This window comes from Carassius carassius, chromosome 49 (assembly GCF_963082965.1).
Source record: "Carassius carassius chromosome 49, fCarCar2.1, whole genome shotgun sequence".
Taxonomy (NCBI): domain Eukaryota; kingdom Metazoa; phylum Chordata; class Actinopteri; order Cypriniformes; family Cyprinidae; genus Carassius; species Carassius carassius.
The window spans coordinates 17257434-17272819 of NC_081803.1; the positions used below are offsets into that span (position 1 = coordinate 17257434).

The window sequence follows — 15386 nt, forward strand, 5'->3', positions numbered from 1 at the left end:
ATCGTTTTGTCATGCAAAACAATAGAAGAGTTTTACTGTAAGCTTCTTTCCTCCCTGTATTGCACAGGCACTCCTGATTAGTCAGTTTTGCAGATGTCGCCACTGTATGGGCCAATGAAATCCTTTGTTTAATTAACCATGATTGGAGAACGTCAAACCAGCCAGGTTTCAGATTATATTCGCTATCCTTCACTATCTGTCTAGTGTTTGGAATAGTAAATATTTTTGTAATAAATTAATATGAATAAATGTAAAAAAAAATTAAATGTAATTTATACCAATGATGGCAAAGCTGAATTTTCAACAGACATTACTCCAGTCTTCAGTGTCACATGAGCCTTCAGAAATTATTCTGATATGCTTTGCTGCTCAGGAAACATTTCTTATTATTAACGGTGTTGAAAAAAGACTTTTGATCCTTATTATTTCTGTGAAGACAATGATATACTACCATTCAAAATGTTTGGGTAAGTATATTAAAAATAATTATTTAATAAAGCAAGGAGGAATTAAATTGATCAGAAGTGGCATTCAAGACATTTATAATATTACAAAATATTTTTGCTTCTAAGACAAATGTTGTTCTATTGAAATATATTTATCAAAGCAAAAACTGTTGTCAACATTTATAATAATAAGAGAAATCATTAACAACTGAACACCGAATCAGCATATTAGAATGATTTCTCATCATGTTCATGTGACAGTGAAGACTGGTGTAATGTCTGCTGAAAATTCTGATTTGTAATCACAGAAATTAATTATATATTCAAATGTCTTCAAAGTTATTTTAAATTGTATTGTATATTTCACAATATTAGAGTTTTTACTGAATTTAAATCAATCCAGCCTAAAGCGTAAGAAACATCTTTTAAAAACATTACAAAATCTTAATTATTCAACACTTTTGACCGGTAGTGTATTAGAAAGTCAGTGAAATTGCCACAAATAAGCTAACTGCTACTGCCAAGATTCATTTAGCTCATAATTCATGGAGGCTCGAACTTCCCTTTAGCCATCTTTATTGGAATAATTTATGCCATATCTAACCTGAGCCTGTGCGCTCTGGCATTTGAGATGTGGAAGGTCTAATGCGAGGAAGCAGTTCAGTGAAGTGGAGACCCCGCTGTAGGCCACGCACTGGAAGAACATGTGCTGGGTAAATAAGTGATGACTGAGAGCAGAGAGGTGCTAGAACCTTTGGGCCAAGACGGCCCATGGGGAGCTCCAACCGGTGCCAGGGGCACTTTCCTGATGCTTCATGTCATCAATATTTATAAAAGACAGCTGTTGAGTGAGGTGCCATGAAGGAAATGGGTTTTGTGGCAGAGTTTGAAGGACTGGCAAAAGATGTTTTCCACTGTTCACAGAGATTATTTACTGAAAACACTTTCATTATATCGCGCATGCTGTTTTTTCCATTTATCCTGCTCTGTAGGTAATTGCACGACAACAGATATAAATTGCACTGGACTGATCTAATACAGCAATGTGAAAGAGTGGCAAGAGTTCATCAGCGGAATGGGGGAATGTTTAGATTTCATTTCGTCTTAAGTTTTTGCGTTCCGCCTAAAGTGTACCGCTAATAAACAGCGCTGATCTGTGGGTACATGAGTCACTGGTGACCTAAATAAGCGTGTTGCTTTTCACATTTCTGCTATACTCTGGCCTTCCTCTTTATACCAGACAGAAAACATTTGCTTCTAATCATATATAAGCTCTTGGCTGTAAAAGCACTGGACTATTTAACTGGCCTAAAATAAGGCAAAAATGGAAGCAAACCAAAAGAAATGACCACTTTTTAGATGATTTTTTTAAAGAGTGAGAAATGTGTAATTTAGATTTAGTCACATTTTATATATTATAGTTTCTTTCTCTGTGTTTTCTTTAATCAGTTTGGCCTTTAGCAGATGGTCTTCCAGCGTGTCAGAGTTAAGGTTTCCTATCATTATTAGTCTGACACCCTTCGAGAATTCTGTTCTAGATTCCATTGATGATGATTATTAATGGAATGTTTCTTGGTGGTTCCTCTCCTTAAAACACTATTTCGATAAGGATCTCTGGACTCAACCAATCTCCATAGTCTAAACAAATTAATCTGCAATGTGTTGACATTCACATCTCCAGCACTCTCCTTCTTCCATTCACGTTCTCTCTTTAAAGGTCATCAGTGCCTCTCAACCACATTTAGTAATTAAAACTTCCCGTTTCATATTTCATAAAAGCGTTCTCAAAGCTCATAGCCCACATCAATCTGCGTTCACGCCTCACTTTATCCCATTTTAGTTTTCCTCCCTCTTACGACTCAAAAGAGATTTGGTTTTATCATAAATCTTCACAGCAAGTTCCGCCGATAATGCCGTCTGACCCTTTGCTTGAACGTGGCGTGAAGATCGTTCACGCCGTTAGCTCGTAGGCCTCACTGTACCAGTTCGTTTAAGAATTAGCACCCAGGAGAGTGGCTCTCCACTTCTCAAAGTAATTGCCTTGAAAATAAAAGTAGGTTTGAAACAATGCTGTTTGTTAGGAATAATTAACAACCACATGTGCACATGGAGCCGCGTCTGGAGGCCTCTTGTGAGCTCCTGTCGGGTGAACCCACTCACTCCACACAAAGGAAACTGAAAAGAGGTGCTATATCAAGCTCAAGAAAACACTCACTCACATTCCCCCTTGAGCCCTCCATTCAAAATAGATGCATACCTCTATGTTTAGAGGACATGGAGGTTTTGGATGCATATTTGCACGCGGTTCTTTTTCAGATTTATAGAAACCTAGAAACCTCCCTAAATCCCAGTGATTCCACAGTCCAACGCAAACTTCATTTAAAATGAATGACCACAAATCAATGTTGATTCTGTACCATCTTAGGACCTGGTATGTTTTTGTAGAAACTCATGTGGACTAGTTGCCCTGAGCCTTGTGACGTAGTTTCTTTTCAAATAATATTTGTTCATTTGTGTTGTATTTTTAATCACTGGTTCATTTGTCATTGACTAAAATGTTTCATTAGGTTTATGCCAGAATTCTTACTTTATTTTGGAAAGACTGGAATACACTACACACCTTTTCAAAATCTGAACAAGATCATAAACTTGCTAGTTTTGTAAATGGATTCACATTAAAACTAGGGATCATACAGTAAAAGCCACACACTACCAGACTCCCAAGTCGTTCTAAACACAACTAGTGTTAATCTGTCTGAACTGCAAATTCGGCAAAAATCTGTATAAAAGTTGTGTGGTTTAGCCTTGAGTAATAGCACTGTCTACATGTTATTGTTCAAGACTAATTAAATATTTTTAGCTTGATACATTTTTTTAACATTCATTCAGCTGTTTTAAAAGATGGGAATAAGAGCACCAATTCACACATTCAAAACTGGTTTATCAGTAAAATTCATTCATAAATGGACATTCAAAAGGTACAATAAAAAAAATGGTGTGGAAAAAAAATTAGCACAGAAATTACTACAAAAAAAATATGTATGTATTTTATTTTTACCGTGACCAGTACATGAAAAAACACTGTTAATTAGAAGATGAACACTGGACTTCTGGAGGTTAAGGAGGAAATGGATTAATTAATTTTTTAGAAACCACACATATTATTTAACATTTCACCCGGTTCAAGGTAATTCTTGTTAAAGCAGAGAACATGAATCATCATTTTAATCAACTAACAGCCCTTAAAAGTAGTAATAACCTCCATTCTCATGACAGAAACACAAACAGAAACGTTTGAGTCATAATAATGTGGAAGAAGTTGTGCAAGTAGTCCAAATTTTCAGTTTCTAACTCTACTCACACTCTGTCGCTGTTATTGTTTCTCTAATATGTTCGAATGTGTTGTTTTGTCTTTTCAGTGTTTTGCAGAAAAAGCTGCAGGTTAGTTTTAAATTAATAGTCCCGCGCCATAAGGCATTATGAATGAAACATGTCCCAGGTACAAATACATTGGGCGAGTGACGGAAGCAGATTTCTAATGAGAAATCAGACCCAGTGCTGTGTCTGGGCTTTTCAGAAGCCTCTAATCACATTCAGACCTGTGGGAGGTGACAGATCTGTCCACTGCGCTTAGACAGGACTGGGGCAGATTGTAGAAGCTTTTCTCATATTAAAGTTTCAGGATTTTGGGGAGAAAAACAGCACAAGGAATCTCTGGTGTCTGGAATTGCTGTGATTTGTCGGTATGTCGCTGATGTTTCTACCACTGGCCTAGTTAATGTCCAACATGCCCTGTGTCCAAACAAACACACTGCACAATCATGCTTTCACAGACAGGTCCTTCAGCTCTGAGAGTGTCAGCACCTATCTGTCCGCTGTCACTTCCTGTCTGTCTGCTGTCAGTCCTGTCTGTCTGTTCGGGTTTGGGTGTGTGTAATTGGGAAGGAGTGAACAGAAGCAAACTCTAGCAAAGTGGGATAGCCTTGATCCAACCATATCAATTTCCTGCTTATTTCAAACTTTCTTTTGTTTTAATTGAAACAAAGTTTTTTTAACGAGATTTCCAGCACCGCATTAAACTCAACTAAATAAAATGTAATTGTTGTCTGAAATTGTTCAATAAAAAGGCTAGGGTAAATATCGCTTTTGCTTAATGTGAATTTGGCTGCTGTTTGTTTAATTCATGTAATCAATCTATTTGTTAATTTCGCCGAAAACTCTCTTTAATCATGCTCATTTTAAAAGTTGTTTAAATTCTAATTCAGCAATTAGAAGGCAAGTTACAGCGCCAATTAATCTTAATGCAAAGTAGCTCCCATTACCGAGAAAAAGAATAATCAAGCCTTTCCCACTTTTTAGAGTATTTTTAGTTCGTTCTTTAACCCGCAATTAATCTTTCTGACGAGTGTTTATTAATGAGTGTTTTGTGGGAAAGATGAAGTTGACCGGCCATCTCTGCTCCTCCAGATTTCCCACTGGTGAACCTCTCTGTGGAACCGCAGCCTGTTCTAGAAGGCAATCTGGTTAAGTTCCGTTGTGCCGCTAAAGCGAATCCCCCTGTCACTCATTACAGGTGAGAGCTCACACACACACATACACACACATAGACCAGAAACTGGTTTTCTTTTTCAGTATCTCATTCTTTCACTCTCCTGATGCCTTCATGGAAAAACCATATGAATTTCACATTTTAACACGTTCATCACGTATGCATGCAAAGCAGCATGATAAATAAATGTTTTTTTTTTAACACTTGATCATATGGAAATAGCAACGGAGGCACAACGTGACACATTGAGAGCCATTGTGCTAAAACAACCCAAAACTCATATGCAAATTTTTTATTTTTATTTTTTATTTGTGACATCACAATGTGGTGAAAGCTTAGCTTTGGGTAAGTAAGTTTTTTTTATTATTATTATTTATTTATTTATTTATTTATTTTTATACAGAGTGACAATAAAAACATGCATAATGTCACAAAATATTTATCTTTCAAATAAATGATGTTCATTTGAACTTGCTATTCATCAAAGAATCATGTAAAAATCTATTATGGCTTTCATGAAAATATAGTAGCACATCCATTTTTAACATAGATAACAATAAGAAATGTTTCTTGAGCAGCAAATCAGCATGTCAGATTGATTTCTGAAGGATCATGTGACACTGAAGACTGGAGTAATGATGCTGAAAAGTCAGCTTTATTACAGGAATAAATACATTTTAAAATATATTCAAATAGAAAATGGTTATTTTAAATTGTACTAATATTTTACAATTTTACCATTTTACTTGATAACAGACTTCTTACAAACATGAAGAAAAAAAAACTTACTGACCCTAAAGTAAAAACTAAATTAATATTATTAATAAAGCAATGTAACTATAAAAGGAAGCATTTAGCTCAATTGATTTTTTTTTTATCATATCACCTATGGCCAGGAACATGTTTCTTTACATTTTGTTTTGTGATTTCACTGGAAAGTCTTGATCATATAGAGAAAGACAGTGTCACGCTTAACATCTTTTTAATCAGCACAGAGCGAGAGATTATCACGTGCCACCCCATTAGGATTTCATACATTATTCATGCCAGAGAGGTCTAAAGAAGCACAGACAGACACACTCCAGACTCTTGTGCCTGTGCCCTGAGCCAGCTGGACAAAGAATCTCCAAAGCGTAGAGGACACTGTGTGTCTCCTGTCCCTTTGACCCACTACAGCAGGCTTCAGATGCGTGCTGTGCCACAGACCAAACCCTCGGCCAAGTGTAATGTCATGAAATCATCAATCAAGCGCGAGGAAGCTCTCCACATGGAGACTGGCTTCATGGAGAAACACAGCATTTTAATTCACACTGCAGGAACACAGAAGCTCAACTAATTACGAAGAAAGTCATTACTGATTGCGGGAGATTTCCTGTGGGCATTACACCGTTCCTCTGAGAGGATTAGAGCTGCCTCACTAGAAAGAGGAAGGATTATTTTCACTAGCCAATATTTTATTCATGTTCGTTTTGTTTACATAAATATGGAAATTAATTTAACTTTGTTTTGTTTTTTTGTTTTTTTTGTAAGACAAAATGTAACATTTCTTATTGGAGGCGTCCGGTCCAGCCGCTCGCAGAAATAAAACCCATCATGTTCTCCTGTGGCATTTGAAATGAGATTAGTGAAGCCGTAAATTAATTAGCAGAAATAATGCCTTTATGTTCGGCGGTCATGATGGCCATTTAAGACCCTGAGTATTTTTCATTCATGGCTTTTCATAACTTGGCAGAGCAGTTTTTATGTCTAATGGAATTTGATCTCACAGCTCCACTAGTGATTGACTCCTATGCATTTTTCAATGGCTGATGCCGATACAGTGGGCTAGCATTTTTACTTATTTTTTCATTCCAAATGTGAGTGAACAGAATGGACATGAATTTGTCCTTCTTAATTGACTTAGCATTAGATTTTCCTTTTGTTTTATTGACAACAGCACTTTTTTACTACAGAAACTTGGTGTAAAACCTGATTATCATGTTCTCAAGCACGATTTGTGACCATCTTGTATTGCAATAAAAAACTAAATTTGGAAAATAAATAAATACATAAATTATGTAAAAAAAGAAAAAAAAAACATTTACTGATTTGATTGGTGACCTACAAGTAGTGCAAAATAATATTTGAAATATGTAAGTCACACATTTAAATTCAGTGTTTTGAATCACACATTTTCAGTGTAGATTCAGACTTTTAAATCCCGACAAGAAATTAAATATAGCCAATTATATGGATATAAATATCTTGCCGTTAAATAGACACTTATTTTACAAAAAATTGGCAGCAATTGATTATCATTGGATCATTCAATCATTCATCAATACTGATTACTCATTCAAACACTGATTCATTCAGGAATGAAACATCTTTATAAGTTAGTGGTTGAATCATTTACTCAAATGATTCTTCCAAACACTGATTCGTTCAGGAACGAAACAAATTCATTGAATCATTCACTCAGATTTGTTCAAAACAGCATGTTCATCACAGCGGTTAGTTCTGTCATGGTTTTCATGGGAACTAGTTTCATTAACAGAGCAAAAATAGAAAAAGTAATGAACAAATTGTAAATAATGTAAATTTAATTTAGGTTTTTGTTGATCGAACTTTTGTAACAAATTGTGTGGCTAGTCTGAATATCGAAATAGCAATCTTGCTTACAGTATATGATATTGCTTAAGCATCACTACATAGGCATATATAAAATTCGATATAGTGCATGTGAAATATACAGTGACAGTGAAATCACATTAAGATTTATGCTTTTTTTTTTTTTTTAAGATGTGGCCTTTTGTTTTTCTTAAACTTAGACCTCTCTCCACCAAAATAACACCTTAGCGCCTTTCACACTGCCATTCCGGCAAATACACGGGTAAAGTGTTCCGGCAATTGTTCCCGGGTCGCTAGATTTTGCACTTTCACACTGCCAGTGATTACCCGGGATATGTGCGTGCTTTTACACATAACCCGTAAAGATCCCGTAACGACACGTGACATCAGGGCGTGACCTGTAATGTACGAGTCGAAAACGTTATGCGCGGTATACTTTCACTGAAGCAAGCGAACAAAAGCAAGCGCGGAAAGTGAGGAACTAACTGATCTCTGCTTCATTAGAGTTTGCACATATTTTTTCGTCGCAAACGTTGATCTTCCTTCAAAACAGCTGGTAAAAGAGTTGCGCGATAACGTGCGTCATCACTTCGACACGGCATTAGATCTGGCTTTTGTTCACACAGCGCTCGTCCCGGGTTGAACCCGGCAATGTTACTAGGTCCCCGACCCGGGTTCAATGCCGGAATCAATCCCGGGACGTGTTTGCTTTCACACAGAAGGCGACCTGGCAATGTTCCGGCAATATGCCGGGTCCGACGTGCAGTGTGAAAGGGGCTCTTGAAACGTGAAGCTGTCATAAAGATTTCAATAAAAGCCACTTTGCTCAAAAATGTAGCCACAACCTTACTATAGAAAAGAGCAAGAGAGAGAGAGTCTTTTAATTCTGGCTGCGATTGTTTGTTTGTTTTCTTGAACTCTCAGAGTGGAAAACTGGGGCGTGAATGGATGGAATCAGACACGTCACTTTTCTGCCTGTGAATAAAGTATGTGCTTTGTGTCCCTCCAGGGGCTTTCTGTCAGCGCTGGTGCTGGCGGCTTTGTTGTGGCGTAGGTGATTTGTCTTGTCTTATCCTCATTTGTCACCTCTGAAGTGTCTTCTGGAAGACGCTCTGTTGGGCGTGTCGGACATTTGATGTGAACATGTGGCTTTGCAGCTTGGCATCGGTGGGCATCAGCGTCCACGTGACTGATTGCTTGTTTTGGTGGAGACGGTTTGTACCACCCAGTGTTTTAATTCGAAATGCATCCGATCACAGACAGCCCTCCTGCAGCATCTTAAAAAACAAACAATTTCTTTTCCACGGGTGTTGTATCGGCTTACACCTTCAGAGGATCCTTTTTTTCTTCTAGGGTTTGTGCATATACTATTGCTGTTGAATTATGTAAAGAAAGCAGCAAAACAAATGGATTTGGTTTGTGTATTGTGAAGCTTTGAGAGCACAGTTTGTCTTTCTGGCTGAGGTTTGGTCTGATGTTTTATTCGTGGTTACTTTACTGTTTTATTCGCATGTCCCTTTCTGAGATAAAGTTGTTACAGCTCTTCGTAGAACAAAATTATTTTCTCTTTGAATATGTCAAGATGCAGCCCTCGTCTGAGCCAAAGAAAGTGTCTCCCTGGCAGGAGGACGCTGTAATTTCTCATACAGCTCCACGTCTTGATTAAATTAAAGTAAGACAGTTAATCACTTAAATGTCAAAGATCCATGGAAATTGTTCACAACACTTTTTCTATTTTAGCACCAAATACAGGATTAAAATAATTTCATAAACAACTTACGCTGACTATTGGCACCATTGCAATTGATGAAATTGAATTTTCTTAACAGGATGTAATAAGCATTCGTTTGAATTTGTGATGATACCTACTGTGATTATCTCTTAGTTTTTGACGCTTTTAATGCTTAATCAATTGCCACTGGATTAGCTACACATTAACAAATCCCATATGTTTGAATGAAAAGGATATCTGTCGATCTCTGCAGATAGAATATTTATCTTGGCCTTTTTTTTTTCTTGCCATATTTTAACTTGGTCAGACTGTTTCCTCTTGAGATTGACAGGCGAAGCCATCAGCTCTGTCCTGTGTGTGGATCTCTCTTATGTGTTTGAGTTCACATGGAGGCTGTTGTCCCCAAAGGAACCCAGAGGAAACTATGTGGAGAAGAAAGTTGTCTAGGGGTCAGCACATATAAATTACATTACACCAACTACATTCATTACACCAAATTATTTTTATTTCTGTAACACTGTCCACTTTTACTTCACAAATGCAAACAAACGTTTATCTGCTTAGTGCTTGATCTTCCTGTCTGAATCTGGAGCAGCAGCGATCGCTCGTGTTGTCCGATATTTTCTCACATTCCTCTTTATTTTTCACTATAATGACCACAGCATCAAAGACAGCCAGTGATAGAGGCATCATCTAAAAACCTCTTAATGTGGTCCTGTTATTCTTCTGCCAAAGAAGACATGAAATGAAAATGAAAAGGCCCCAAAAAACAAACTAAATTATGTCAGACACTCTGAAGAATGTTTTTGTTGTTTCAGTGCACCATGCAAATAAGACATGATCTCATTTGGTCATTTGGCCATGAATAAATACATTTCTTGTCACCTATGATCTTTAGGGCAGATCTGAAAAAAAAAAAACCTCGGCTGTATCCATCTGGGTTTTTGATTTCCCTGCACTGTTTTTGTCTTTTATGGATGATTAGATGGGCGAAGGGGGGAAACATGATCACTGATGCAACGGGAGACACTTATGAGGTGCTGGTTGATCATTCCTTCTTCACCGAGCCTGTATCCTGTGAGGTCACCAATGCCCTGGGCAGCACCAACATCAGCCGTAACGTGGATGTTTACTGTGAGTTTAACTGCTACTTATACAGTGGGTATAGCAAAGAATCACACCCATTTAAAATAACCACATGTTGTTGCTTTGCAGCCTGAAATGAAGACGGACACAGATTTAATATATTTTTTTATTTTTTATTTTTTATTCATTGCAACTTATAACATCCAAGTTGAAGATATAACAACAACGTCAAAAAAAACAAAAAAACAATGAGTTGGATCAGTATTTTGTTGAACCAACTTTTGCTTTAATCACAGCCTGTAGTCTGTTGAGATATGTCTCTGCTAATTTTGCAATATTTGCCCACTCTTGCAGAGCTGCTCAAATTCATTTAAATTTGATAATGACCACCTTCCACCCATTTCTTGAGTAGCATGATTTTCTTATATGAATTTTCTTTTGCATAAAGCAAAAGATAATGAATATATGTATGTGTTTGTGTTGTAGTTGGACCCCGTCTGGCCGCTGAACCCCAGAGCCTCCAAGTGGATCGGGGATCTGATGCCGTCTTCAGCTGCGCTTGGATTGGAAACCCTTCGCTCACCATCGTCTGGATGAAAAGGGGCCATGGAGTCGTACGTAATTTATTCTGCATTACTCAGAAAACTTATAACAGGGATGTGCAAAAATTGGCTCGCTTTCAGTTCCTGAGTTTGCAGTACTCCACTGAAAGTTAAATTGGAATTATCCACCCTTTTCTTGAGTAACTGTTGAGTGCCACTATGATGGATTCTAACTTCTGTTTGGATAATGTCATGTATCAACTTAAATTTATTTCTGTCAATCAATCTAAATTCATTTTAATTCTAGTTCCTTACATTTTAATTCAAATTTCAAATCTGCATTCGTCACATAGAATCAAATTCAGGAGTTTAATTGTAATTTAAAGTGCATTCTTAATTACAATCTGAATTGTACACATCTCTATCTTATAGAAATGTATTCATTTTTCCTTCTGGATGTGATGAATGTATCTGACACACACGTGACTGATCTGTTTTTGATTAAGCTAACAGCTGTGACAGTTGAGTTTCAAGGGCTAATGGACCTTATGTAGAGCACATTGTATTTGTGTGGGTCGTCATCTGTTAGGATCTCACAATTGATGTAGAAATGAAGTCAAATCTCAAGGAAGAAGCTGTATTTGTGACTACAGTGATGGTTTATTATACTGTAGATGCAGTTCTGCTTCATGAATTTTCTTCAAAAAAAAAAAAAGACAAGCAAGAGAAAACTTTTTAACAATCTCTATAATGTTTACTGTAGCGTTTTGTTTTCTTCAAACATCTGTTACCTTGCAGGTGCTAAGCAACGAGAACACCTTGACACTGAAGGGAGTGAGACAAGAGGACGCTGGGAAATACGTATGTCGAGCTGTGGTGCCGCGGGTAGGAGTGGGAGAGAAGGAGGTCATGCTAACTGTCAACGGTAAATATTTTCAACACTTTGTTTATATTCCAGTGTGTTGATTCAGTGAATTTTCTTTTGCTCCGGCTTTTGATTGCTTTGACTCACAAGAGCTGGAAGAGGCTCTCCAAAGCAGGATCAGGCCACATTTCACTCAGGCTAAAATGGATGTTTTCTACACTGTTTAGGTTTGTAATAACCCAGACATGCTCCATGACCCTCGGAGATATGGGTGCCGTAATCAGGAGAGATGATCTTGAATCGCTCTCATCATTTCGTGTGAAATACTTTAAGGATTCTACCAGGTCTCTGAATCAATACGGGCATATTGATTAACCCCACACTTCAAGAAGTGTATTTCCCTGAAATGTAAACAAAAAAAATATCACAGACCATTCGGGCAGCTCGAAAACTATACCAACAAAGACCATATACATATGTGCTTTGATTGTTTTGCTTTGTCTTGCTGTAGGCATCATTTTATTGGTTATTCTCGCTCCCGAAGAGCTCATGAAAATGTGTTATGGAGCTTTGTATGCTTTATCCGTTTGTTTTGATGGGAACTTTTAAGTCCTAAGGGCTTTGCAATAACACCGGCCTGCTCCTGTGAGGCAATAAGCCTCTTCAGTGCTCTATGAATTCTTAATCTTTGCTGTTTTTCCTCTTGTGGTGTTACAAGGTTGAGATCTGGCCCGGGTCGACATGTGTGACTGTGGGTCTTCTTGAGTCCTTGTGTCTAATCCAGTCTTAAAAGAACAGTTCAATCAAAAATGAAAATGAAAATTCTGTCATAATTTGGTCATAAAATGGTTTCAGACCTGTATTACTTTGTGTCTTCTATTGAAATACAAAAAGAGATGTCTGAAGGATGTTAAGCTTCGAAAATGGAACAAGTGGAAATGTCTTTGTGGCAGTTGTATTTTAATAATAAAGTGAAAGTGACGTGAGGTGACATACAGCCAAGTATGGTGACCCATACTCAGAATTCATGCTCTGCTTTTAACCCATCCAAAGTGCACACACACAGCAGTGAACACACACACACACCATGAACACACACCCGGAGCAGTGGGCAGCCATTTATCCTGCGGCACCCGGGGAGCAGTTGGGGGTTCGGTGCCTTGCTCAAGGGAACCTAAGTCGTGGTATTGAAGGTGGAGAGAGCACTGTACATGCACTCCCCCCTCCTACAATTCCTGCCAGCCCGAGACTCAAACTCACAGCCCTTTGATTGCAAGTCTGACTCTCTAACCATTAGGCCACGACTTCCCACTTATATAATACAAGCCTTCTTTACTTTACAAATGGTTGTTTAATTTAAAAAATGCTACAAAATGCATTTTTGCGAAAAAGTTTGACATGTTTGAGCAAAACAGACATTTTTGGAACTATAGCAGCCCAAAATTAGTAAGAAACAAGTATTGGATGCATTTAGCAAATGTGGTGCAGGGCAGTGTACTTTAATGGCCTTTTTTGAAACTTGAAAAAGCTATCTTTTTTTAATGTATTGGAAAAAGCTGCATATATACATACCAAACATTGCCTTTTGTGTTCCACAGAAACAAAGTAATACAGTTTTAAAAATGCCACAGCAGTGTAAGGTCACTCTTGAGATCTATATCACAATCTAGCACTGACAAATACTTTGAATTCAGTCAGACTAAACATTTCAAACCCAAATATGTTATGCAATCTGTAAAAACGGCCACAATGTAAATGAAGTTGTGTTCCTTATGCAATTCAAGAACTCTAAAAGTTAAGGTATATATGATAATGTAGCTTGGTCACCTCATTGTCAAAGATGGTTCTCGATGACCCATATCTGCTCCTGTTCTATAAGCAATGACAATTTGTTTGGGATGTGAACATGCCAATAATGCAGCAACACCAAGTTTTGGAAACCAGTTCATCTGTGATGATCAAGCCATTTGATTGTTGTGCTTACATTAGTTAAATCAGATTACAAGGATAAGTAAATGGCAGAATTATGTTTGGCATTATTCACCACACAATATGCTGTCATTATTTACTCCAAGATCCAAAGGTGTTCTTTTTTATTATTTTATTAAATTTATTAAATAATTTAAATTATACATTCTACAGAAGAAGGAAAGTCATACAAGTTTGCAATGACATGAGAGTGAGTAAACAAGACTGTTTCTTTAAGAAATGTGCAGCCATATGCTAATAAACTGAGGAGACGCATTAGTGCTTAAATGCCAGAAATTAGATAGATTAGGCAGATGATGAACGGGAAATACAATTACTGATATTATAATAGATCATTAATGAATAACTATATTAGAGTCCATTAGGCTACAAGTGCGTCTCTTTGACAAACACAGATGATTTTGTGAGAACCCTTAAAGACGTGCGTGAATAAAACCAATCGGTATCAATGCAATCACTATGCTGCTTGTGACCCACAACGGAGGAAAAAAAAGGTGCTTTTAAACTTTTTCCAAAAGTACTTCAATTTCTTTACCTTCATCTCCAAAAAAATTCCAAAGAAATAAAACTCACTCAGATTCAGGTTTGTCTTTTATGGTGAAGTTAAAAATGAAAAGATCAGTTTGCTGTCCACAAGAGGGTGAATTTAAAATAATGATTTTTAACCTCAGTTGTGTCTCCTTTGAAATCAACAGGAAAACACTCATTAACAACTCAGAATGCAGTCTCAGAAGCCTCTTATGGAGGTGTTGTTGAACACAGTTTGTAGGCATTCTAAGAAATGTTTCTTATAATTGAAATCAAACTGTGTACAAGAACCCCTCACAATGTTTCCTGAACAGCTCCCCTCTCACTTCTTCTGCTTTCTGTCCACCCATTAGAAGCTGAAAGTGTAGAAAGGATGAATGATAATGTTTGTAGATCCATGCAAGAGAGATCAGGTTTAAATCCGAAATAAAATGCAACTAAATGCAACCCAACTACAAGTTCTACTGAAGTGATTTTCAACCTTTTTGTGTTGGTTGTTTTCAGCAAAATTGTATTGTTAGGTTGAATTATTATTATTTTATTTACCATTGTATATTTTGTGATTCCAGAAGTTATCTTCTGTAATCCAGAACTGTGCTGTATGTTCAGTATAAACAATAGTGAGGGTGACTTTCAGTGTTTTAATTTAGATTAGGTGGATCATTTTAAAGGGTTAGTTCATCCAAAAATAAAAATTGTGTCATTAATGACTCACACTCATGTCGTTCCAAACCCGTAAGACCTCCGTTCATCTTCGGATAACAGTTTAAGATATTTTAGATAGTCCAAGAGCTTTATGTCCCTCTATTGAAAATGTATGTACGGTATACTGTCCATGTCCAGAAAGGTAATTACGGGGTAATTAAAGGTCTTACGGGTTTGGAACGACATGAGGGTGAGTCATTAATGACTTAATTTTAATTTTTTGGATGAACTAACCCTTTAATTATTATCCATTTATCTAATAATATTACAAATATTAATATAATTAATACAATGTAATATTAATATGATTAATATTTGTCCCATATAATTAATA

General features: G+C 36.9%; 1 protein-coding gene across 1 annotated transcript in view; it reads left to right on the forward strand.

Annotated features, from left to right (window-relative positions):
* The window catches only part of LOC132132602 (kin of IRRE-like protein 3), a 137080-nt gene that overhangs the window by 110585 nt on the left and 11109 nt on the right, over positions 1-15386 (forward strand). Inside the window, exons 6-9 of the mRNA XM_059545041.1 lie at positions 4914-5019; positions 10323-10471; positions 10910-11037; positions 11764-11890. Of these exons, the coding sequence (XP_059401024.1) occupies positions 4914-5019; positions 10323-10471; positions 10910-11037; positions 11764-11890 (510 nt within the window). The remainder of the gene's footprint in view (positions 1-4913; positions 5020-10322; positions 10472-10909; positions 11038-11763; positions 11891-15386) is intronic.